Below are 25,395 nucleotides of genomic sequence, written 5' to 3' on the forward strand. Positions count from 1 at the left end.
CCGGGGTGAGTAGCGTCTTCCCTCCGGGCGTCCTGGGGCGGGTGCAGGATCCCGCTGAGTCCGCTTAGGGACGGGCTCGGATCTGAGCAGGCCACGGGAAAGGTCGCCTGGCCTTCCTCCCACACCGCCTCAGTGCCGCCCCCCAGCGCCTCCAGCCCCTAGCACCGAGCGGATTAACCTCCAAGGGCGTCCCGGGCCTCGCCTTGGCTTCCGGCCCCACCTGCCGTCAGGTCTCCGCTACCGCTGCCCCTAAGAGTTGGGTCATTCCCGAAGGACTCGGTGTAGGCAGCCTGGTCGCTGTGGGGCTGCCGATCGTCCTGTGCGATCCCAGGAACTGGCTCTTAGGCCAAGACAGCCGGAATGAACCAGGTCTGATTGTCGCACTCGAGCTGTTACCCCCTTGTGCAAAAGCCGAAGTGGTTCTTTGGGATGGGCAAGCTTTCGCAGGCGATGGTGATGTTACTAATAATCTGTCCCCTATGGAAGGTGGGCAGGCATTCTTTGCCCTAAGCTGTATTATGTAGAGTCTTCATGTCAGCGAAACTAGGTAAGTTTGAGAAACCCTTGGTAAAACACTGCAGCGAATCAGGAGAGGAAAAACTGCAGTGTGGACGCTGTACTCCAGGCCAGTAACCTGTCCATGCATTGCTCATAGACGAGGTAGCACGATTTCAAAGTTTCCTCCCTGAAATACTTTCTTAAATCAGAACTGCCTGGTGTCAGTTTGCAAATATCAGTAAATCACAGTGTTCTGCGACGTCTCTTAGTTGTACATCGCGCTATCGGTGTCTACGCTCTTAGGTGTGCGTTCCTTTGGTTGAATCAGACTACACAGGATTGAACTGCGTTCCCTCCTGGGTGTACATACACCTCGCGCTGTGTATTTTGTTGTAATGGTATTGTTACTATAACAGCCTTACGTTACGGGTATAGTCAGCCCATGTGGAGGACGCTGAATGTACAATCACGTGCACACAATTAAAGTTTACCAAAGTTTCAGTTTCATTTCAGGATTTTGAAGTCATCAAAAAAAATAGACTGCTGTTTTAGAAGTGACCTTAGTAGACCTAAGTCTGTACTGTACTACAGTGAATAACGTCAGAATAGAAAAATATATAAATGGGTTTTGTGTTTTGACCTTTTGGCATAGGATAAAAAAATTTTTCTCGCACAGTTTTGGTATCTGCTGATAAGAGCCCTAATTTGTTCATGTAGTTCAATGAATATCCAGTAGATGGCAGTTATCACTAACAACTCAAACTTTAAACAAAGCATTTTACTGGAGTATCACCACTTTTCACATTCAATTAATAAAAGCTTTATCTTGCCTATTGGGTTATTTTCATTTAGTGTAATACCCCACATAATGATAGCACACATTCCAATTGCATTTTCACCCTTACTGTCTTGGAATAAAAACTAGAAAAGCCACTTTTTTCCTTCTGAGGAGTGAAATATTGTGTAATTCATTTATTTTTAACCTGCCCTAATGGGAGAAAACACATTTAGATTTATTACATGAGAAGCAATTTTAGTTAGGTGGCTTCTCCCAGCTTTTTAATTTTTTTAAAATAATCAATACAGTAATTAGTGTGTTTCTTTAGTAAAGTTCATTGTTTCATAGCCATTATTGTATCTAGACATCAGAAATGTCACAATGTATTTTTCTATGCAAAAAGTGCATCATGACTCTTTTTTTAAAGAATTATTTATTTAATTTTATTTATTCATTCATTTATTTTAATTTGACCAGTGGGAGACACACACACACACACACACACAGAGAGAAGGAAAGTGAGAAAGCAAGCCACCAGATCTAGGGTGTGAATCGTGGTCAGTCCAGTGCCCCAACCACCACGCCACCTGCTGGTCCCTGCATCGTGACAACCCAATATATCCAGTAACTAGTAGGCATTATTATATGGATGTCTGATAGTGCTAATTAAATAAATCACTTAATGTCTGTCCCTAGGTCACAGTGTCTTGATTTGAAATAAAAGTTTGTTTTTTTTTAATCTAGTTGTTTAAGTTAAATAGTGTTAATTATTGCAAAGTGAATGGCTCCTAGTAATGAATTATGGGCCTTGACTTGGAAATGCTTGAGAAATCTGGCAGTGACTCTGTTGGAATGGGAGGTTTTGCTTCACTTGCAGTTTATCTATCAAAGAGATAGTTGTTGAATAGCCTTTGTCTTGTGTGTGACATTTATAAAATAGGGATAAGATATAAAGCTTGTTTATAAGAAATTAAACTCTTTTTGAGCAGAATAGATACCTTAAGTTAAAAAAATATTAAAAAATAAGACCGTTCTTGTGATAGTATAATAGGGCCAAGTGAATAATATAGAGGATGAAGTGGTCTCAGAGACTTCATGGAGCGGATAAAGTTGTTTTGGGAAGTTTGGATAGAATTTAACTAATCCTAGATGACCGAGGGGAAATATCTCACAAGGTACCAAGCAAGAATACAGAAGGAAAATAGCATAGCATTTTATAGTTGCCATTGACTGTAGCTTTTGAGTTCCAATTGAGAAGGGGTGAGAGATAAAATACTTGAAAGAGACTCCTTGGAAATAAGATAATATTGAAGGCTTGGGAATCCTGTAAAGGGAAAACTTTAGGGTCTTTTGATTAGGGAGGATGAATATTCTTTATCTGAAATGCTTGGGACCAGAAGTGTTTAGAAGTGAGATTTGGGGATATACATAAATATCCTGGGAACAGGATCCAAATCTAAACACCAAGTTCATTATTTTTCATATATGTCTTTTTTTTTTTTAAGAATTATTTTATTTAACTTTAATTTGACCCTAGAGGGACAGAGAAAAAAGGGAAAGAAGGGAAAAGGGGAAAGGAGCGAGGGGGGGGAGTGAGAAAGAAGCTGCCAGGTCTGGGACTCTATCCATGGTAGGCCATGTGGGAGTCCAGTGCCCTTAACCATGATGCTACCTGCTGGCCCCCATATACGTCTTATGCACATAGCCTGAAAGTAATTTTACACAACATTGCAGTCTTTATTTTCTTTAAGTTTATTCCATGAGTGAGTGAGAGAGAGAGCACCCTCAGGGGGCTCAGTGCCACTATCCACTCACCCCCCAGCTTCAGCCAACCGGGATCACTGGTACACATGTGCCTAGCAGTCTCAGGTCTTGACATGAATTGGCAACCTTACCATGTGGGTATGCCTTACAGTGTCACGACTTACCTCTGTGTCACCATCTGGCCCTCTGTACTGCAGCCTGTTAACTGTGACCTGTCACATGAGGTCAGGAGTGGAATTTGTTTCCTGTGGTTGGTGTAACTGGAGCATATGTAAAAGTAGGTACATTGCCTTTCTTTTTCCTTTGTATCTTGGGTGTCTGCTGTGTTGTGTAGTTTTCTTAGTTCCCAATATTTAAAGGTTCTAATGCTTCAAATTTAATTGGGTTGTTGGCAGTAATAAGTTGGCTCAAATTTAAAGTCACTTACCTGTTGATGATAAAGTATATAGTATTCTCAACTGGACTGATCTGAGTTGGATACATTCTATAAACTAAATGATGTGTAGTGATTGGATGTATAAAATAATGATAAAAATAAGTTAAAAAATTGAATGTCACCTATTAATTGATAAAATGGTATGCTTAAATTTTAGCAGCTTCAAAACCTTTAATAGTAGGTCTAAGGAAAAAGCTCTCACTAAGTTAGCTCATACTTTGAATTTCACTTTCCAAAATTACCTGGTATATATTATACTTACAGAAAAGATTTTTCCCATCACACTAGTATTTTATTGTTGGTCTCCCTTTCCTATTTTTCTTAACTCCCTGAAATAGTTATTTAAAAGCTCTTTGAAAGAGTGAATGCCTTAAGATATGAACTGTATTTTTCAAACAGAATTATTAATTCTACTATGTAATCTTCAATTTCTAATCTGCATCAGTTTCCAAGATGAGCTTTAAATGCATTTGTTTACTTACCAATTAAAAATCCATTTATCTTTACATCAAAACACTTTTTTAAGGTAGGCGATACGTTCATTCTACTAGAAATTAGTTTATCTTAGTTTAACTACTTTGTCAGTCTCCCAGTTTTAAAGTGTAGTTATTACTTAGTGATATTTCTGTTTGTTTTTAAGGTTAACCATCAAGATGGTACACGCTGAAGCTTTTTCTCGCCCCTTGAGTCGGAATGAAGTTGTCGGTTTAATTTTCCGTTTGACAATATTTGGTGCAGTAACATACTTTACTATCAAATGGATGGTAGATGCAATTGATCCAACCAGAAAGCAAAAAGTAGAAGCTCAAAAACAGGTATGATTGAAATGTTTGGAGATCATTTTTCTTGTGGATAGCAAATATTTTTTCTCAAAACTAAGACTATAGTAGAATTACAAATTAACGATAAGTTCTATAAGATGTCTGTGAAAGTGTACACATGTTTAATTTCATATTAAATTTTGTTATTGTATTAGTTTATTAAATCATTTTAAAAAATAATTATTTATTTATTTAATTCCATTTGTTGTTATTTTTTTTTTTAGTTTGACCAGAGACCGGTGGGGGTGGAGGGGGTGGTGAGAAAGCAAGTTGCCAAGTCTGGGACTCGAACCGCTGTTGGTCATGTGGGAATCCAGCACCCCCAACCACTACATCACCTGCTGGTCCTATTAAATCATTTTTTTACTATGTAAGCAACTTAGCTGAAGAAAAAATATGACTAATAAAAATACAGTATTTTGTGAATATCCTCATTTTAATTTTTTGTCAGCTTGTAAATGAAGGAATCTAGATAAAATTTTTCAGCAGACTAAACAAATATTTATGCTCAGTAATGATAGTAACTTTTGCTTTGTATGACATTTGATATATGGAAAATAGGGATAAGCTGTCAGACTTATAACAATAAAATCTAATTAAAGAATTGCTTTTTAAAAAAAATTTGCCAGGGACCAGCAGTTAGTGTAATGACTATGTTGCTGGACGCCCATGTAGTTGACTGCGGTTTGGACCTGGTAGCTTAAACTCACGCTGGGCGCGTGTGCATGCGTGCCCAAGATCCCGAGAGGAGAATGGAGGAGAAGAGATTGTGGCGTGGCCATCCCCCCTGGGGAATGATTTCTCACTTTCTGTCTCTCTGTCTCTCTCTGTCTTTCTAGCAGGCGCTTATGCCCTATAGCAAAAACCTCTAAAAAAAAAAATTGCCATAGGGCATGTGCCAGAGAGAGAGAGACAGAGAAAGCACCCACTTGGGGTATGATCATGCTGTAATTCCTTCCCTATTTCTCCATCCTGTTGCAGTTTCAGGCAGACGTGCACATGAGCCCAGTTTGTTTTTCAAGTCTCCCAGACCCTGACTCAGACTGTGCAGGGCCATGTGGGATCTGACTCCCTTAACCACCAATCCATGGGGCTAGCCCAAGAATGACTATTGATTTATTTATTTATTTTTCAGCTATAGGGCATGTATGCCTCTAGTGCTTGCAGGAGAGAGAGAGAGAAAGAGAGCAAGAGGGCAAGTGAGAAGTCAGCCCCCTGGGGGGTGATGGTGATACCAGGATCCCTGCTCCATTTTCTTCTCAGGATTTTTGGGTATGCACACACATGCACCCTTTGTGCTTTTTGAGCTGCTGAGTCCACTACTTGAACCATGATCGGCCATGTGGCCCCAAGGGCAACACAGTTTCAAGATGAAAAGTGACATAGTTGTATTCAAATCAGGAATAGTAACCTGGAAGTAGTTTTGTGTTGGATTAAATGGGATATTTACAAATACTTTCTACTCCAAAGCCAAGAAAACTTACGGTCTTATGAGAAGTGAGACATTTCATTGATAATGAGAGAGGAAATGGTTTTTTAGCAGAGTGTTTCCTGGTACAGGGATTTTCCGGGCACATGCTGCTACTTGGATCATGTTTAGATGTCATATGTATGTCTGTGATGAAAGGTGAGTTCCATTGAATAGATACGTGTACTCTTATTTAAGAGCTTTAAAGTACAGAGTGTATAACTTATGCCTGATCTGTTCTGGGCATTTATAAATTCAGTATGTTGTTTAGCATATTAATTAGACTGTATAACTAAGGTCCCAGTCATATACTGGGACCTTAGTTCTTTAACTTAATGTCTTCCTATATTTTTTGTCTTGACTAACATAGTCTTCATAAGTTTATTTCTGTTATTTTCAGGGAAATAGCTGAAATATTTTATAAACCGTGATATACTGAAACCTTAAACTGAACTGGATTTTAAGAGCTGCCATAGAATACCAGTTCAGAGGAGCTAATGTTTAATACCAGAGAGCCATTGTGAACTGCATTGCCAGTCGAGTGGCTTTTAACGCTGTGGTTCGCTGGAGCTGAATCCGAGAAGACCAAGAGGCTGAACTAGATCTGGGAATTGAGATAAGGAATCAGTAAGGAATAATCAGTTAGTATTAGCCAGGTAGGCAAGGAAGGATGACGTTCTGAAAAAGAAAAGCGTGAAGAGGGAGCCTGGAGGAGGAAACAAACAGGACAGTGCTGTGCTTTACACCCGGGCGGAGCTCGAGCGGGCTGCTGTGCAGTCCTCTCCCTGAGCGCTTTCAGAGTACACAGGGTCAAATCAGGAAAGAGATGGAATCACTAGCCCTGAGGGAGAAAATGGCGGTCTCCATGCGTCTAGTAAAGGGGGTTTCTAGAGAGTTAAGGTAAGTTCGTGGCAGGGCTTATAGCTGATGTATAAAGATAATTACTCAAATTCTTTGCTAGTTCCTATTTAGATGATGATTATTGCCAGAGAGAGAGAGAGAGAATGTGTGTGTGCCTCCCCAGTGGGGCAAGGTCATGCCACAGTCTTTACCTCCCTGTCTCCATCCCATCAAAATCCCGGGCATTCACACACATGTGTCCTGACATCAGGACTCAACCTCAGTTGGCCATGTGTGACCCACCTCCCTATTCTCCCTACGCTTAACCACGGCTTTATTCGCCAGCCCTAAATGCATTTTTAAAAAGCCTGGTATCAGCGATGTCCTCAACCTACACTTTAATTGGAGTATGTCAGCGCTGACTTCAGTAAAAGGGTCAGATTGTCCTTGTTTAATTAGTTCATCTCGTTTTTTTCACTCTTGTTAATGCCATATCTAACTTTCTAGAATTCAGTTTTCCAAAAGGAGAGTCATTTTTGTGTTTGTTTTTAGATTTTTGCCATAGGGTGCATGTGCTCACCAAGGAGAGTCAGAGAGAAAGGAAAAGGGAGAAATCCTGCCCCAGAGATTATGGCTGTAATACAATCCCTTCTCTGCCATCCTCGCCTTGGGATTTTTGGGCATGCATGTACCCAGGCACATAGACCTAGCATGTTTTTCAAGCCACCAGGCCCTGGGCTTGAACTTTACAGATAGCTATGTGGGATCCAGTACCTTACCCACCATGCCACCGACTGGCCCAAGGACAATTGGGTTTTTATTTATTTGTTTTTTCTTAAAGATTATTTGGTTATAGGTGCATGCCCTCTCCAGAGAGACAAAGAGTCAGAAAATGAGAAATCACCTCCCAAGGGAGATGGCCATACTGCAGTCCCTTTTTCTCCATTCTCCTCTTGGGATTTTGGGCACACACACACACACACACACACACATGCCCAACGTGAGTTTCAAGCTACTGGGTCCGGGACCTTAACTGCAGTCAGCCTATGGGAGTTCAGCGATGCGACCACTACACCATCTGCTGGTCCTAGGATAGTCAATTCTAATGAATCTTTCAGGGTTACCTCATAATTTCTTTTTTTTTTCTGTAGCTGCTTTTCCCCATTTCTTTCTTTCTCACTCCAGGCAAAAGTGCTAGTTCACTATTTCCTACCCTACTTCTTAGTTTAAAAATTATACTTTACATGGAGGAAAATATGGTATGAAAGGGTAAAAAATAGAAAAGTTAAAAAGATGGGTATACAGTCAAAATTAAGTCTCCTTCTTATCTTTGACCCTTCTCCCACACGTACTTTCCAGTTTACCATCTTCTCTCCAGAGACAGTGACTTGAAGAGACCCACTGTACAAAGCAAGCAAGCAAACATGGGTGACCAGAAAATAGGGTCATCATTAAGCGATAAATGAAAAAGCAGTATGTAAATATAAGGCATTCTTAGAATAATGCCATCATCAGTATCATTTCCTGGTTAAAACAGCTTAGACATTTTAAAATGTCAGAACAAGGGGACTAACAGGTGGCACAGTGGTTAAGGTGTTGGACTCCCACATGGCTGACCACAGTCTGATTCCCAGGCCTGGTAGCTTGAAATACACGTCGGGTTCCTATGCATGTGTGCCCGAAAATCCCTGGCGGAAAAGGGAGTGCTGCATGGCATCAACACTGTGCGGGGAGGTGACTTCTCACTTCCTTCTCTCTGCCTCTCCAAAAATCTCCCTCTTAAAAAACAAAGTCAAACAAAATAACTGGATAACTGTTCCTGGGACATATGGTAGTTACAGTGTGTCTTTTTAGTGCTAACAAATAAATGGAAAAACATTTCATTGTTAACCGTGATCTGTTCTCCCAAATAGGGAATATTAGTGTTTCAGCAGAATGTGGGCTTTGAAATAAGACAGACGAGGGTTTGAACTCTGGCGATGATACTTTCTAGCTGTATAATCTTGGCAATTCTTTTCATCTCTCTAACCTTGAGTTCCTCATCTGAAAAATAAGGCTGTTTTCAGCCATTTGTAAGTTTGGTTTTACTGGTCCGTTGTGAAGTGTCCCACACATTGCCAGCCTGGTGATAGCTGTGCAGTGGACGTTCTTTTTCCCTTTTCTGTCAGGGTTAGCAAACAACCTGAAGAAATTGTTAAAATGGGACTACTGTTTCAGGAAAGAGAGCCTAGGCAGACTTGCCCAAACAGCATTTTCTATCTCTATAACCAAACAATACTATTGATCATTTTTATTTGGAAATTCCAGCTATAAATAAAGGCTCTTATTTAAGTCAAGAGGCAAGCACGGCATAGAGTAAAATTTTCAGAGCAACCAGCTAATAGGGAAAAAAGGAGGGTTTCTCTTTTCTAGCATTGCTGGCATTTGGGCCTGATAATTCTTTGTGATGGAAGGAGGAGGACTGCCCTGTTCTGTAGAATGTTCAGCAGCATCCCTGCCTCTCTGCTGACTAGACACTTAATCCCCTTCCTGCCCCTGACTGTGACAACTGAAAGTATTTTTCTGACTTTGCCAAGTGACTCCTGAGGGGCAAAATGAACCCCTGTTGAAAACCACTGTTGTAGAGCTTTGCCTAAAAAGATCACAAGTGAGAGGCACTTATAGCAATATAATGATGAAGCGTAGAATCAGTGCTGTTCAGACACCTTTGTTATCTGACGTGTAAAATATTTAAAGGCTGTGAAAGAGAAGATATTTAAAAGAGAGAAAGGAGCCTGGGAAAGGCCACTTTATTCATTGGTTCAGTGATTTCATAGGAGAGGGGGGTGAGGAGATGAAAAATAGATTTATTTTTTTGTGGTTCATGGTGCTCTTTTAAAAAGCTGCTGGTAAGCACACATTTATCCTAACCAGTCTAGCGATAATGCTGTGTAATGTGAATTTCCATTTAGGGTAGCCGTGCCCCTGAAAAACACAAGATCCTGTATAATTAAAAGCACTTCAGGAAAATGTAGAAACAAAAATTTCAGTAACCATGATTTACCAGAGTGCCCTCATTTCTGAAGTGGCCATGTAACTGAAACTTGAGTGTGTGTGTAGACTTTAATGACTGGTGGGCGCGCATCCCCATCTTATGCTGGGAAGACCAAGTGTGTGGTGGCTAGAATGTGGGCCGGGGTGGGCTCCTTGACTCCGCGCTTGCCACTTCCCTTTGCTTACCCTTGATAAGGCACATTACTGCATCATGCCAACCTGCAGGTCTTGTGGGGTTTTTTGGTCATATAGGAGAAAAATTACACCTACTTCATAGGATTGCTCTAAGGAGTCAATGAGTTAATACCTTTTTATTATAGTTGGCATAATATTTGGCACCTTCAGTATATGTTTATCATTTTTACTTTAATTCCAAGTGACAATGTATTGCTAGAACTCATAGTTTTAATGCTGATTTTTCCCTGCTTCGAGGATATGTGCAGATATACCTCTGATTAGAGTTGGTGTTATTCTCTCTGGTTACCCAGCCCCAGCAATTAACTTTAGAAGGGGCAGTGTGTTCCGGACAGTGTAACATTAGATATGAATGGACACACCCAGGCAGTTTGGGGGAAGTTGGAGCTCTTTCGGATGCTCTGCTAATTTAAGGAAGAAACCTCCCTCGTGCATTTCTTGGTATCCTTAGCTCAGTCTTTTATCTTGAGGCTTCACCTGTACCTGTCCTGATAATCAGACTTTGAAAGAGAAACCCTGAACCGTACTCTGAGACAGTGGAGACCCTGTTGGGAGGTACACAGTCTCTTCAGTTCTGTACCCCGTTTTCTCATTTCCTGAGAGCTGGCTGAATTGTCCTGGTTTCCTTGGAGTGAATCCGCAGAGCTTTCCTTTAACTGAGTGTTCATAGCGGGGAAGGATAAGGTCATGGGAGCTGGAACATCCTCGGGGAATTCTCGTATGTCCTCCCGTTGCTCTTTACCTCTCCCACATACGTGTCCGTACTGCCGGTAACTAAACAAGACCCAAAGGAGTTGATTGTTCTTCTCTTCCTAGGCAGAAAAACTAATGAAGCAAATTGGTGTGAAAAATGTGAAGCTTTCAGAATATGAAATGAGTATTGCTGCTCATCTAGTAGACCCACTCAACATGCATGTATGTATCTTGAATCTTTCTGAAGATTTTTTTGTTTGTTTTTGTTTGGCCTTGCACTTTGTGCCAAGGGTCCTGAAGATTATGACCAGGCTCAGTGATTCTCTAGGGGGAAGCCAAGGACGCAGCCCATGGTCACACTCATGGATGCGGTTTACTACCACAGAAAGGTATAAGACAAAGTCAGTAAAAGGAGAAAGGCAGGGGCTGTGAAGTCTGAAGGGAGCTGGGCATGGACTTCTGAAGGAAGATGTTCATGATTAATATTATTTTTTAAAAGAATTATTTATTTATTTATTTAAATTCCATTTATTATTATTATTATTTTTTTAAATTTGGCCAGAGAGAGAGAAAGGGAAAGGGAAAAAGCAAGCTGCTGGGTCTGGGACTCGAACTGCGGTCAGCCATGTGGGAATTGAGCCCCTCTAACCACGATGCCACCTGCCAGCCCTGCTGATGGTTATTGCATCAGCAAGTTGTGACAACATAAGTCCCGTGTTGTCTTCTAGGGACGTTCGCTAGAGAGTGCTCAGGGCTTTACTGGGAAATAGTCATATGGCTTCCTTCTTCCTCATGTGTACCCAAATTCTAGACTCGCAGGAGGAGGACAGGCATTCAGTGCAAGCCGTGGTATTTGCACAAACAATTTAGGCACAGTGAGCTCTTGTCAGAGAAGGGTGGGAGCTCACCTGAGATCTAAGTTCCCAGATGCCCGCCCAGGGCTAGCCTTGGAGTAGGCTTTTCTGAAGATAACCGTCTCAGGCCTACCCTTTTAACTCTTTCTACACCTGTTGGTTTAGTAAAACTTAGATTTTGTAAATATTTGCCTTTGGGATATATGAAGCATATTGCTTTAAGTCATGTGACTGTTTGATTTGTGGGGTTTAAATATAGATTTTCAGGGAACCAGCAGTTAGCGTAATGGCTATGTCGCTGGCCTCCCACTTAGTCGACTGCGGCTCGCGTTCTGGACCCGGTGGCTTAAAACTCACGCCGGGCGCGTGTGCGTGCGTGCCCAAGATCCCGAGAGGAGAATGGAGGAGAAGGGATGGCGGCGTGACCATCCCCTCTGGGGGGTGATTTCTCGCTTTCTGTCTCTATGTCTCTCTCTGTCTGTCTGGCGAGCGCACACGCCCTATAGCAAAAAAAAAAAAAACCTCTCCAAAAAAAAATATATAGATAGATTTTCATAATATGGCATGATAGACAGTAAGGATTCTGAATCATGGTTTTTCCATTCATGGCCTTGACAAATGATTTTTATGACTCTTAGTTCCTCATATATAATCCAGAGATAATATAATAATACCTGCTCTACCTACTTCATAAGGATTCTTTTCAGTATCAGATTAATGTCATTTATGAACTCTAAGGTCCTGTATGAATATTTTATGACAGGTATAAATATAAATGATAGAATATTTTTATTTACTGCATTAATATTATATTGGTATAAGTAGAACGTAATATGATAGTTCCAATTCCAAATCTAGAAAATAAAAAAAAAGTACATTGTCATTTAACATCTATGTATACATAGATACACATGCTAGATTTAAGCTTCCTTTAGAATTTGACTTATAAATTTACAGTGACTCCTTGGGGCCCTATCTACTCATTTCTGAGTAAGTCTGTACTTTCAGACTCACTTTTGTAGCTACAAGGAAAATTATGACTCTCTTTTTCAGATTTGGCCACTGGTTTGTATCTTTTTACTTTTTTAAGTTGTAAAGAAAGCAAATTATGTGTGTTGTTTCTGACTGGCCCCTCTTCAGTTCCTTTGCTGTGCTGGTTTAGAGCTAGGTCGATTTGTTTTTTAAAGTCCTTTCCGATCTGTGCATTTCAACAAAAATTTTCAAAGTTGAGTCAGAGGTTTTTCTAGTTTATTTGGAAAATATGTATACTTTATTTACTGTTTGTAAAAATATTTCATAAGTCTTGATACTGTTTTACTCCCTCCCCCTCCATTCATGAGACGAGTTGGAGGAGAAGGGGGCTGAGGGAGAGAGGGAGAGAGAAAAAGAGAGAGAGAGAGAGGAAGAAAGACAGTGATCAGTGATCAGTTTTTTTTTTTTTTCAACGTAGTTTCACTGTGTTGTGATCCTCCCTCTCTAGCCTCCCGTTTAGCTAGGATTGCACACATGCACAACAGTACCTGGTGTGGTCAGAGTGTGCCCCAGAACTGAACCTAGGCCGCCCATGTGGCTTCTGCTCTCTGAAGCATGGTCCTTTGTATGAACCATTGCAGTTGGGCCTGTTGAACCGAATTCAGAAGTCTATTTTGATGTGTATAAATCTTAATTTCTAAAATTAATTCCTGCAGTATTTGATAGCATCCTATATGAAAATAGATACATTCCCGGTTACCTCTTCCCCATTTCTCTGTGCTTAAACTGTTTGAACTGGTTCTTAATTTTGTGGCAGAGTATTTCTTCATAAATGACATGAATTCACCTTATTTTTTAAAGAATTATTTGTTTAATTTTATTTATTATTATGATTTTTTAATTTGACCAAAGAGAAAGAAAGGGAAAGTAAGAAAGCAAGCCACCAGATCCAGGACTCCAACCGTGGTCGGCCACGTGGGAGTCCAGCACCTTAGCTAGTATACCTCCTGCCAGCCCTGAATTCCCCTTATTAAACCCCATAGATTTTCTTTAAAGGATTTTTAAATTTAACTTTATTTATTTACTTATTTATTTTAATTTGACCAGAGAGGGACAGAGCAAGAAAGAGAGAGGGCAAGTGAGAAAGCAAACTGCCAGGTCTGGGACTTGAACCATGGTCGGCCATGTGGGAGTGCAATGCCCTAAACTGCCACGACACCTGCTGGCCCCAACCCTGTGGATTTTTAAGTGACTGACTTAGTGCTTTTTTTCTTTTTTTAAGTAGTAGGTAGTTGGTTATTAAATTCCTTTTTTCAGACTCATAGCAGTTTATAATTTCATTATTGCTGTGAAGACTTTGCTCATATTAAAATATACTTTTAGTCTTTTATTTATGTATAATTATCAGATTAAGATGTGCCATTTTGGGGAGGTTTCTTTGAACTTGAGTGAGTGAACATTAGTAGAATTTATGTTGACCTTCATTTTTCCAGGTTACTTGGAGCGATATAGCAGGTTTAGATGATGTCATTACAGATCTGAAAGACACAGTCATCTTACCTATCAAAAAGAAGCATTTATTTGAGAATTCGAGACTTCTGCAGCCTCCAAAAGGTATTGTAAAAATTTATATTTGCCTAAAGAATTAAAAGTGTAGGAAACATTGAGACTTTCTGCCATGATAAGACTGGTTTTCATGAAATCAGATTCTCAAGAGAACATTGAGATCCTGTCAACTTTTTTAAAAGTAATTGCTCCTTCTTCAGCTTCTAAAATTTGGGTGTTTTTTCCCAGAAGTTACATCTCAAAATAATTCCATTATTTCACACCTGTTTGGTAAAAGGCACAGGTGGTTTTGGCTAACTTACTTTATTTTACTTTTTTTGACAGAGATGTTTGCTCTAGGGCATGTCTGCTTGCAAGAGAGATAGAGAGATAGAAAACGAGAAGTCATCCTCCAGGAGAAATGACCACGCTATAATCCCTTTTCCATTCTCTTCCTGGGATCTTGGGCACACATGCACATGCACCTGGTGTGATTTTGAAGCCACTGGGTTCGGGACTTTAACCATGGTCGTCCACGTGGGAGTCCAGCAATGTAACTGCTATGCCATATGTTGGTCCTATTTAAGTTTCTGATTAATAGGAAAATGGTGTTTGCCACAATCTTTTTTTTTTTTTTTCCCCTTATTCCACAAGGTGCATGAGTGAAAGAGAAAGAGAGAACCCATTCCCCAACAGGGCCTGGTCACACTGCAATCCCTTTCCTCAAATTTTCTATCCTGTCAGGATCCTGGACTATACAGACATGCCTTGGGTATTTTTCTTCTTTTTTCTTTAAGAGAGATTTTTGCTGTAGGGCGCATATGTTTGCTGGAAAGACAGAGAGAGACAGAGAGACATAAAGCAAGAAATCTTCCCCCAGGGGGGATGGCTGAGCCATAGTCTCTTCTCTTCCATTTTCTTCTTGGGATCTTGGATACACATGCACATGCACCTGGCATGAGTTTCAAGCTGCTAGGTTCAGGACTTGAACCACAGTTGATTACGTGGGAGTCCAGCAACATAACTGGACTTATGCCATCTGCTGGTCCCAATGTTTTCAAGCCACTGAAGCTGGGACTTAAGCCTGGCCAGGCATGTTGGATCTGGCTTCCTCTGCATAGCACTTAACCAGTGCATCACAGTGAGAGCCCTACTGCAGTCTGTTTTCAAGGTGTGTACTCTCCCTAGGCTAGTAACAAAGTGCTATAATAGTGCTCTGTGAACTTGGGAACATGGGGGGGGCCTCAGGTGATTGACAGATGTCAGCATCAGCCATTGACAACCTAGTATGAGTGTGGGTGTCAAGATGATAGCCACTAGGACCAGCAGATGGCATAATGATTATGTCACTCAACTCCCATGTAGTTGACTGCAATTCAAGTCTCAGACCTAACAGCTTAAAACTCAGGCCATGTGCATGTGTGTCCAAAATCCATACAGGAGAATGGAGTAGAAGGGACTGTGGCGTGGCCTTACCCCCAGGGGGTGATTTCTTTTTTTCTGTCTCTGTATGTCTCTCTGGCAAGTGCACCTGCCCTGTAGTAGTAAAAAAAAAAAAAAAAAAAACTCTCTTAAAAAAGTAAAGATGATAGCCATTAATATCTTGGCAATATCTTTTCATGAAGGGAGGACTCATAGGATGCTGTAATCCCCAAATGTATGTCCTCACTGACATTGATCTTAGAACAGGGCACCTTCCTGTCTATGTTTTTCTAGGCAAAAATGCATCATGAGTTTTCCAACAACCCAATACTGTGGAAGGATTAGTAAAAGCAGAATCAAGTATTTGAAACTTTTAGGGTAGGTAGAATTAGTACTATATTGATTACAATGTAAATTAAATAAAGCAAATGTAAATAAAGGTAATAATAAAATTACATTAATTTCCAGGTGTTCTTCTCTATGGACCCCCAGGCTGTGGTAAGACGTTGATTGCCAAAGCTACAGCCAAAGAAGCTGGCTGTCGATTTATTAACCTTCAGCCTTCCACACTGACTGACAAATGGTATGGAGAGTCTCAGAAGTTAGCCGCTGCTGTTTTCTCTCTTGCCATAAAGTTACAACCTTCTATCATCTTCATAGATGAAATAGGTATGGTATGTTTTCTATGGGAACGTTTCAAAATTTTTAAAAATTATTTTATTTAACTTTATTTATTTTAATTTGACCAGAGAGGGACAGAGTGAGAGAGAGAGAGAAAGTGAGAAAGCAAGCCACCAGGTCCGGGGCTCAACCCACAGTCAGCCATGTGGGAGTCTAGCACCCCTAACCACCACGCCACCTGCTGGCCCCAAATAAATTAATTTTTAACATTTTAGGTCATATTAATAAAACAAAAGACTACTAAAATTCTAGTAATCTATGTATAATTTCTGTATCATAGAGGAAACTATAGTTCACCCACTTAGTAGATTTTTCTATCTTTTTCCAGTTACAAACAGTATGCAGTAGATGTCTGTGTACAAGTTTTCTCACACGTATGTGTATGCCAAAATAGTTAACTAGAAGTTGGACATATCACCCGCTTAGGTTGTGTGATGTGTCCGTTTTCAACCTCACTAGGGTTACCACTTCTTAAAAGTGATTATACTTATGTTTTTCCCACCAGTACATAGTTTATGTTTGCCTGCATATTTGCTAGGATTTCTTTTTTCAGGCATTGTCATTAATTTTTGTCAATTTAAGGAGCATGAATTATCTCATCATTGTTTTTAATTTATGCTTCCTTATTTAATAGCAAATTTGGGCATCTTTTAATGGGTTGATTAGCCATTTGGATTTCCTTGTTTGTAAGTTGACAGTTTTCCTTTGGAGTTATTTGCATTTTTTCTTGATAATTCTTTGTTGATGGTTATTAAGATTGCTGCAATTTTTCTAGACTGCTTGTTTTTCCACTTTATGATAGTTACTTTTAGAATGATTTAAATTTGAATGGATTCATCTTTATCAGTGTTTTTCCTTTATGATTTACAGTTTTTGTATCTGGCTGGCAAATTCCTTCACTATCTCCATAAATATCCTCCTTTTAAAATTTTATTTACATGTAGTGTGAGTTTGGTATCTAATTTCATGCTTTTCCAAAAGGACAAACAACTTATAAAATAGACATCCTCCCATATGTCATGACTTTTATTTTAGTGCACTCTTTGCATATTTTATGGGTACATATTTTTGTTCTATTCCTGGGTTAATAAATTATATATGCATATAAATATATGTAACTTTACTTAATTGCTTTAATTTAATAGCTATTATGTACCTTTAGTTAATATAGCTTTGAATTATATAGGGGAGTCTTAAAAGCTCACAAAAATGCATAATATGACAGAAACTATAGATGTTGAAATATTTTGCACTAGAATAAACTCAGACTTTAGTCCTGTTTTTTTCCGTGAACTTTATGAAGTACCCTCATGTAATTATATGTAGTCTGGTAGGCTATGAAAAGTATGAATACAGAAAGGTAGGTATAGATATATAGTAGTTTTTAGTTTTATATTATTTTTATTCATTATTATTCTTCACTTTGACCAGAGAGAGAGAGAGAGAGAGGAGGGAGGCAAGCCGCCAGGTCTGGGCCTCAAACCACGATAGGCTATGTGGGAGTCCAGCACCTTAACCACCACATGACTTCCTAATTCCTGTTCATTAATTTCTAAAATTAAGGACCCTTTCCTTCTAGACTCCTTTCTACGAAACCGTTCAAGTTCTGACCATGAAGCTACAGCAATGATGAAAGCTCAGTTCATGAGTCTCTGGGATGGATTGGATACTGACCATAGTTGCCAGGTATTTGAACAAAATCTACCCTAAACTTGTGTTGTTTTTATCATTAGTTGAAAAGTTGGTGGGCTACTTAATGCTTTTGTACAAAAGTTTTCTTTTCTTCATAATGATTTAACCTTACCATTAAGTGATAAGACTGTGAAAAAATGTGGTTCATATCAATTTTATCCTTTTTGAGGGCTTTATGTTTAATAAACGTTAATAGATTGCTCAAGTGCCTGAAACAGCAGATACAGTGGAAGAGAAAAAAACAGGATAAAAGCCTGCCTCGGAATTTTCACAACCTGGGTGTGCGAAGGAATTGGAAGTGACTGGTTACTGGGGGTACTGTGTACATGTTTCTTTTTCTTTTTTTAATTACCAGAAGGTATGTGTACTTGCCAGAGAGCGACAGAAGAAAAGCGAGAAAGCATCCTCCCACTAGGGCATGGTCTTGCCACAACCCTTTTCCATCCTGCTGGTATTCTGAGCATCCATTCACATGAACCTAGCAGGTTTTTGTTTTGTTTTGTTTTCATTGTTTTTTTCCTTAGAATTATTTTATTTAACCTTATTTTTTATTATTATTATTGTTTTCCAGTTTGATGAGAGAGACACAGGGGGAAATCGAGAAAGCAAGACACCAGGACCAGTACTTGAACTGTGGTCAGCCATGTAGGAGTCCAGCACCTTAACCACTACACCACCTGCTTGCCCCTAGAATTATCTTTTTATGACCATGAATGGAGCCCCTAGTATCCTAGCTTGCTTTTTGTTAAGTATGATGTAGTCACAAAGAAAACAAAATAGTGACCCAGTGAAATCCACAATTAATTGAAATCTTAGTAACTGATGCATATACTTCACCTTGTAAGACAGGAGACATAAAAGACAACTATTCTTAGGGTATTTGTTGATGAAGTTAAAGTTCTGAGGCATAAATTTAGATCTGATTATTTTATTCTTTAAATGTTTTTATTTATTCCATGAGTATGAGAGTGAGACAGAGATGCAGAACCCAACTGGGCTTTGACGCCGTGATCCCTGGGCACCTGTGTGGCCAGTATACCCAGGGAGATCTCAACATGAGCCTGGAGTCTTCCCATATGGGTCAGCCTCACAAGGCATTGCATTTCACTGTTGCACCACACCAAACCCCTCTGATCTGCCTGTCTGTTTGTTTACTTATTTATTTTAATTTGACCAGAGAGGGATAGAGCTAGGGGGAAGGAGGGGAGTGAGAAATCAGGTTGCCAGGTCCAGGACTCTAACCACTGTCAGCCATGTGGGATTCCAGTGCCCTTATCCACCTTGCCACCTGCCAGCCCTTATTCAGTTAGTAGTTAGAGATTTTTGCTGTAGGACACATGCACTCTCCAAGAGACAGAAACAAAAACAGACAGCAGGAAATCATCCCTATGGGGATGGCCATTTCATGATCCCTTCTCCTTCATTGTCTTCTTGGGATTTGGGGTATGCACGCACATGTGCTCAGCATGAGTTTCAAGTTGCACTGAACGGCAGTCGACCACGTGGGTGTCCAGCAACATAGCCATTATGCCATCTGCTGGTCCCCTGATGTGTTTATTTTTAATGTGGAATAATAAAAATAATTTATATAGTGTTTTAAAGATTTTTTAGACGTTTTAACAACCAATATCTTAAAGAGAGCATGGATTTTGCTGCATAAGTACTACAAAATTACTATTGCTTCTCATTTTGAATTTTAGTATGTAAAAGTTTTATGTTTTTTCCCCTTAAAAATCATACCTTAAAAATTTGCTTCCTATTCTTAAGAGGTAGAACCTCTCTACATTGCCCAGCCTGGCCTCAAACTCGCCATCCTCCTGCCTCAGCCTCTTGAGGGAGGCTTTGTAACCCTTACCTCACCTGGGATTGCAGGCATGTGCCATGGTGCCTTGTTTAAAATTTGCTAAAGTGAGAAACTACAAGTGGCTTCAGTCACTCTTACTTTTTTCATCATGAATATCTGTTATCCTAAACACATTCATTAGATCATTATTACTAGATTTTTTTGGGATTCTTTGATTCTATTTTGTAGCACTTCATCTTCCATACTAAATTTAAAATTTTTTGATTTATGCTATTTGTTTACCTAGAATGCTTCCCAAAATGTAACCTCCCCCCTCCTTTTTTTTTCCAAATATTGCCTCAACCAAATATTGCCTTCCTTTTTTTTTTTTTGAGAGATTTTCACTGTAGGGCGCGTGCGCTCGCCAGACAGACAGAGAGAGACATAGAGACAGAAAGTGAGAAATCACCCCCCAGGGGGGATGGTCGCCCCGCAAATCCCTTCTCCTCCATTCTCCTCTCGGGATCTTAGGCACGCACGCACACACGCCCGGCGTGAGTTTTAAGCCACCGGGTCCGGGACACGAACCGCGGTCGACTACGTGGGAGGCCAGCGACATAGCCATTATGCTAACTGCTGGTTCCCATTGCCTTCCTTTTTTTAAAAAAAAAAGTATTATTATCATTTAGAGAGATTTTTGCTAGAGGGCAAATGAGCTCATTGGAGAGACAGAGAGACAGAGACAGAAAGTAAGAAATCATGCCCCGAGGGAATGACCATGCTGCAGTCCCTTCACCTCCATTCTCTTCTCAGGATTTTGGGCACACATGCACCAGGTGCCTAGAGTGAGTTTCAGGCCACTAGTTCTGGGACTTGAACCACCATTGGCCAAGTGGGAGTCTAACAATGTAACCATTGTGCCGTTTGCTGGCCTTTAAAGAATTGTTTTAATTTTACTTATTATTATTTTAAAATTCCATGCTGCAGTCCCTTCACCTCCATTCTCTTCTCAGGATTTTGGGCACACATGCACCAGGTGCCTAGAGTGAGTTTCAGGCCACTAGTTCTGGGACTTGAACCACCATTGGCCAAGTGGGAGTCTAACAATGTAACCATTGTGCCGTTTGCTGGCCTTTAAAGAATTGTTTTAATTTTACTTATTATTATTTTAAAATTTGACCAGAGAGAGAGAGAAAGCAAGTCACCCGGTCCAGAACTCGAAGTAAGGTTGGCTGTGTGGGAATCCAGCGCCTTAACCACCACACCACTTGCCGGCCCCAGCCACAGTACCTTTTGAGATTCCTTATAACAGAATGCAGTCTGACTTAAGCAAGCTTTTGTATTACTTTGAATATTTTTTTATTAAAAAAATTATTTTTAGATATTGCTATAGGGTGCATGTGCTCCCCAGAGACAGGAAGAGAAAAAGTAAGAAAGGACCCCCAGGGAGGATGACCACGCTGCTGTCCCTTCTCCACTCTTAGGATTTTTGGGCATACACAGGGGCATGTGCACAAACGCTACAATCCTGTGTCAGGGTTGTAGTTGACCGTGTGGGATCCAGCCACCCTAACCACCAAACCACTTGGTTGGCCATTAATCCTTTTTAAGATATACTTAATATATCAGAATATCTTTACTTATACTCATTTATTAATTTATGCAGTTAATTCACTTAATCACTTTTTTAAAAACAATTACTTATTTCATTCCATCTGTTATTTTTTAATTTGACTAGACAGAGACAGAGAGAGAGAGAGAAAAGGAAAGTGAGAAAGCAAGCCTCCAAGTCCAGGACTCAAACTGCGGTCAGCCATGTGGAAATCCAGCACCTTTAACCACCATGCCACCTGCCGGCCCCATTTCATCACTTTAAAACTAATTTTAGATAGGATTTTTTTATTAATTTTATTGAGTTGTTGAAAGTCAATAAAGAAAAATAGATATGAGCATTAATATTTCGATTTTAGCATGATTTCACAAAATTGCATTATGTTGTGGTACTAACAGTTCCTAAATTTGTTTGTATTTATATTTTCTTCCTCTAGGTGGCAGACTCTCCCAACTAATCAAAAGTAGTTTTGCTTTAGGTCTCCTAAATTTTAGTAAATGTGAAGAAAAGAAATAGAATATAACAAGTTCTTGCTTTAAATTTTTGATTGTTTTAGAAATCTAAAATCTCTTAAGGGAAAAACAAAATAGTGTTAGAGAAGAGTTCACATGGAATACTAATAAATTTAGTTTTGGCAAGCGGATGTGTGCTGCTAGCGGATTATACTGAAGTATCAATATTGACGTCCTTCAGAAATTAAGTTCTTTCCTGTGTTTTTGTGTTGATTTTTAAAGTAGCATTTGTAAAAGTCTCACATCCTTTATAAGCTAGTGACTTAGATCCAAAAGTTGGCAGTATCAGCAGCATTTAAAAAGAATTCTATCCAGCATTTTGATGTTTGCTTTTACTCTGTCTCTTTACTTTTCATTATTATATTAAAATATGTATTAAAATTAAATTTTATTATTATTATTATTTTTAAATTTGCTACAGGGCATGTATATGAGAGAGAGAAAGTGAGATAGCAAACTACCAGGTCCAGGACTCGAACTGTGGGCTGTGGGAGAACTGTGCCTTAACCACCATGCCACCTGCTGGTCCCACTCTGTCTCCTTTAGAGTTAGAGTGCTTGAGATTTTATTTAGCGTTAATAAGCTACCACTCGTAGTGCTGACAGTACCACGAGACGATGTGAAATCTAGAGAAGTACACACTATCTATAACTGTTACCAGAATCCTCGGACGTAAGGGGAAATGATCGTTTTGGTGATATGATTATTAAGGGACCGTACATATTTCCAAACTGTATTCTCAGTGCTATATCATCAGTGGCTTTTAGTCATTAAACATGTGTAAAGTAAGCAACTTTATTTTGCAAAATACAATAGTTTTTAGAGCTATTTATAATTCTTTAGTAAAGGTGCTTACAACTAAACAGTACATTTTTTAGTAACTGGAAGTCCAATGAAATGCATTCGTCTTCCTAGTTTTGCTGTTGTTTGATCTTTTTAGGACTAACTTCAACTTGTATCTATAAATATTTGAGTAATACCAAATTAAAATCAGATATTATACAAGCCCTAATAATAACCTCAAAGCAGTAGTATTGGTAAATTTAATACCTTCAGTTATCTTTCCATATTTAGGTCATAGTGATGGGAGCGACCAATCGTCCTCAGGACCTTGACTCGGCCATAATGAGAAGGATGCCGACAAGATTTCATATCAACCAGCCTGTAGGTGGTCTCGATTGATATCATAAATAGTTAAATATTCACGTTTTTACAAGTCTTCTGTGATTTTAAAGAAGGGAATGTTCTGTTTTATAAGACTTAGGGATGACAGTTAGGGAGGAATGGAGTGAGAAAACCCACAATTAATTTCCAGGTCCTTCCTTGATTTTTTTTTTTTTACACTTCTAAGATTAATGTTTACCTTTCAAAATTCACTTGTCCCTTGCTATCTGTTGTGGGGGACGCCAGAATCTGTGGCTGTTCAGTCCCCCATGTAAATGCATAGCATTTGTACATGGCCTCCCCGCATCCTCCTGTATACTGTAAATCATCTCTAGATTACTGAGTAATTTTAGCACCAGATGAGAGGGAAAAGGCAATATATAGATAAATTTCTTATACAAGAGAGACAGAAAACCAGAAATCACCCCGCAGGGTGACACCCATGCCACAATCCCTTCTCCTCCATTCTCCTCTTGGGATTTTGGACATGCATGCGCATGCACCTGGAATGAGGTTCAAGCCTCCGGGTCCGGGAATCAAATCACGGTCGGGCATGTGGAAGTCCAGTGACATACCCATTACACCATCTGCTGGTCCCAGAAGAGGTTTCTTTTAGGGAGCCACTTCCCCCATTGCATAACAGTTGGCCTGGCGTGGCCGCATCTGTGTTGGGTTGAATCCACAGAGTAACAATAATAAATACAGAGTAACAACTGTTTATAATTACCTCCAGTTTGCCTAGCCACTTCAGTGATTTCAAGGTAGGACGATAAGAAGATGTAAACTACAGTTTTGGTTTCCTTAAAAGTAAGGTCTTCCATAAAAGAGATAAATGTAGTCTCTGTTCTCTAGTTTACTCATGTGAGGCATCCCCAGGGTGAAAAGCATACAGGTATGTAAACCAATGTGATATTAACACTACATAAAAACTCACTAATACAGATTAGTGAACATGCAAGTTATATATTAAAATGGAGAAATTGAGGGTATTGTTGCCATCTCTCTCAATTACTGGTAAAAATTTTATGGCAGTGGTACATTTTCATTTCATAAATGAAGGAAAAAATAGCAGATTGCAGAGCTATCGAAGGAAGACTTAGTACTTACGGCTATTCGTTTACTTGCTCAATAAACATTAAGGACGTGTTATCTCCCAGGCATTGTCCTAGGCACTGGGGATACAGAATAAGAAGACAGTTCAGGAGGATACCTGCAGATATTCCTCGAGTCTCGAATCTAGACCTTTGACTTTATCAGGTTTCTGTCATTTACCTTAGGTATTGTCAGGTAATTTACAAAGGGAAGAAATATTAAGAAAGCTAGTTGATCCTTGTTAAAAAAAATGTTAATTAGAAATTGTCCTGGTTTTAGGCTCTAAAACAAAGAGAAGCAATTCTGAAACTCATCTTGAAAAATGAAAATGTAAGTAGAAAATTGTGAATTTTCTCCATCCTTTAAATGTGATATATGTATATATTCATAAAGTCATTTTAGAGAGAAATGAAGAAAGGGATCTGAGAATAGTATAGCTTTGAACTTGACCTGAATTACTGTAAACCTCTTGGGTGCTCATGTAACTCAGTAATTGTCATGTATTTGAACTGATTGAAGATAATCTGCTGAAGTTTTTAAATAGCCATGTGTTTTTGGATCTCGATGTTGAAATACTCCGATGTTTTTTGGACTATTTGGCAATCTAACATATTTTATACAGAGGATTTTTTTTAAAATTTGTGTTTCACTTAATTACAATGTTTTTTGAAGTCGGAATTTAGTTTAAGGTAAGTAATTGAAATCTTCAGTGGCTTTTATCTTTAAGGTGTTTTTTTGTTTGTTTGTTTGGTTTTTTTTTGCTATAGGGCGCGTGCGCTCGCCAGACAGACAGAGACTGAGAGAAAGCGAGAAATCACCCCCCACGCCACAATCCCTTCTTCTCCATTCTCCTCTTGGGATCCTGGGCACGCACGCGCACGCACACGCACCCAGCGTGAGTTTAAGCCACCGGGTCTAGGACTCAAACCGCGGTTGGCTACATGGGAGTCCAGTGACATAGCCATTACGCTAACTGCTGGTCCCATTTAAGGTGTTTTTTTAAAGTAGATAATATCACCTCCTGGTTCAAGAATGAAAACATATATTGATTAGCATACAGAGAAGTCTCTCCTTCCCTTCTCCGCCCTTTCAGATTGGCACATGCCTGTACAGACAAATTAGAATACTCTTGTTCCCCTCTCCTTTTTCTTACATAGACTATTTAATAAACTAAGTAGTGCTTTATGCATTCCTTTTTTTCACTTACGTTTTGAAAATCTTTCCATACGAACATCTAGTTTTCTTGCTCTCTTCTTTCTCTTTCATTTCCTCCTGGATAGGATTCCATTTATAGATACACTGTAAATTATTTAATCAGTGTCCTATGAGGGACATTTGGGTTGATTCTGGTCTTTCACTGTTACGAAAAGTTACATTGAATATGTGGTTTCATACTCCTGCAGGCTTATTTAGGGTATACTTTCCAGAGTAGGCATGTATATCTTTGCTAGGTTGAAGGTTAGCTGTGCTGTAATTTTGTAGCTTTGCCAATCATCCATGCCAACTGACTCATGCATAGGGGTTAGAGCTCCTCTTTCCC

The 25,395-nt window shown here is 39.5% G+C and overlaps 1 protein-coding gene across 4 annotated transcripts in view; it reads left to right on the forward strand.

Annotated features, from left to right (window-relative positions):
* Positions 1-25,395, forward strand: part of ATAD1 (ATPase family AAA domain containing 1) — a 56,601-nt gene that overhangs the window by 23,266 nt on the left and 7,940 nt on the right. For 2 of the 4 annotated variants that reach the window (XM_006169730.3, XM_006169732.2), the window contains exons 2-8: positions 4,117-4,291; positions 10,650-10,748; positions 13,846-13,966; positions 15,788-15,988; positions 17,580-17,686; positions 22,674-22,763; positions 24,135-24,185. In XM_006169730.3, coding sequence (XP_006169792.1) covers positions 4,130-4,291; positions 10,650-10,748; positions 13,846-13,966; positions 15,788-15,988; positions 17,580-17,686; positions 22,674-22,763; positions 24,135-24,185 — 831 coding nt within the window. In that variant the 5' untranslated portion in view covers positions 4,117-4,129. Of the gene's footprint in view, positions 1-180; positions 370-3,191; positions 3,318-4,116; positions 4,292-10,649; positions 10,749-13,845; positions 13,967-15,787; positions 15,989-17,579; positions 17,687-22,673; positions 22,764-24,134; positions 24,186-25,395 lie in introns of those variants that run through there. The other 2 variants (XM_014584676.2, XM_006169731.3) reach the window with 2 other exon arrangements.

This window comes from Tupaia chinensis, unplaced genomic scaffold, assembly GCF_000334495.1.
Source record: "Tupaia chinensis unplaced genomic scaffold, TupChi_1.0 Scaffold147458_1, whole genome shotgun sequence".
Taxonomy (NCBI): domain Eukaryota; kingdom Metazoa; phylum Chordata; class Mammalia; order Scandentia; family Tupaiidae; genus Tupaia; species Tupaia belangeri.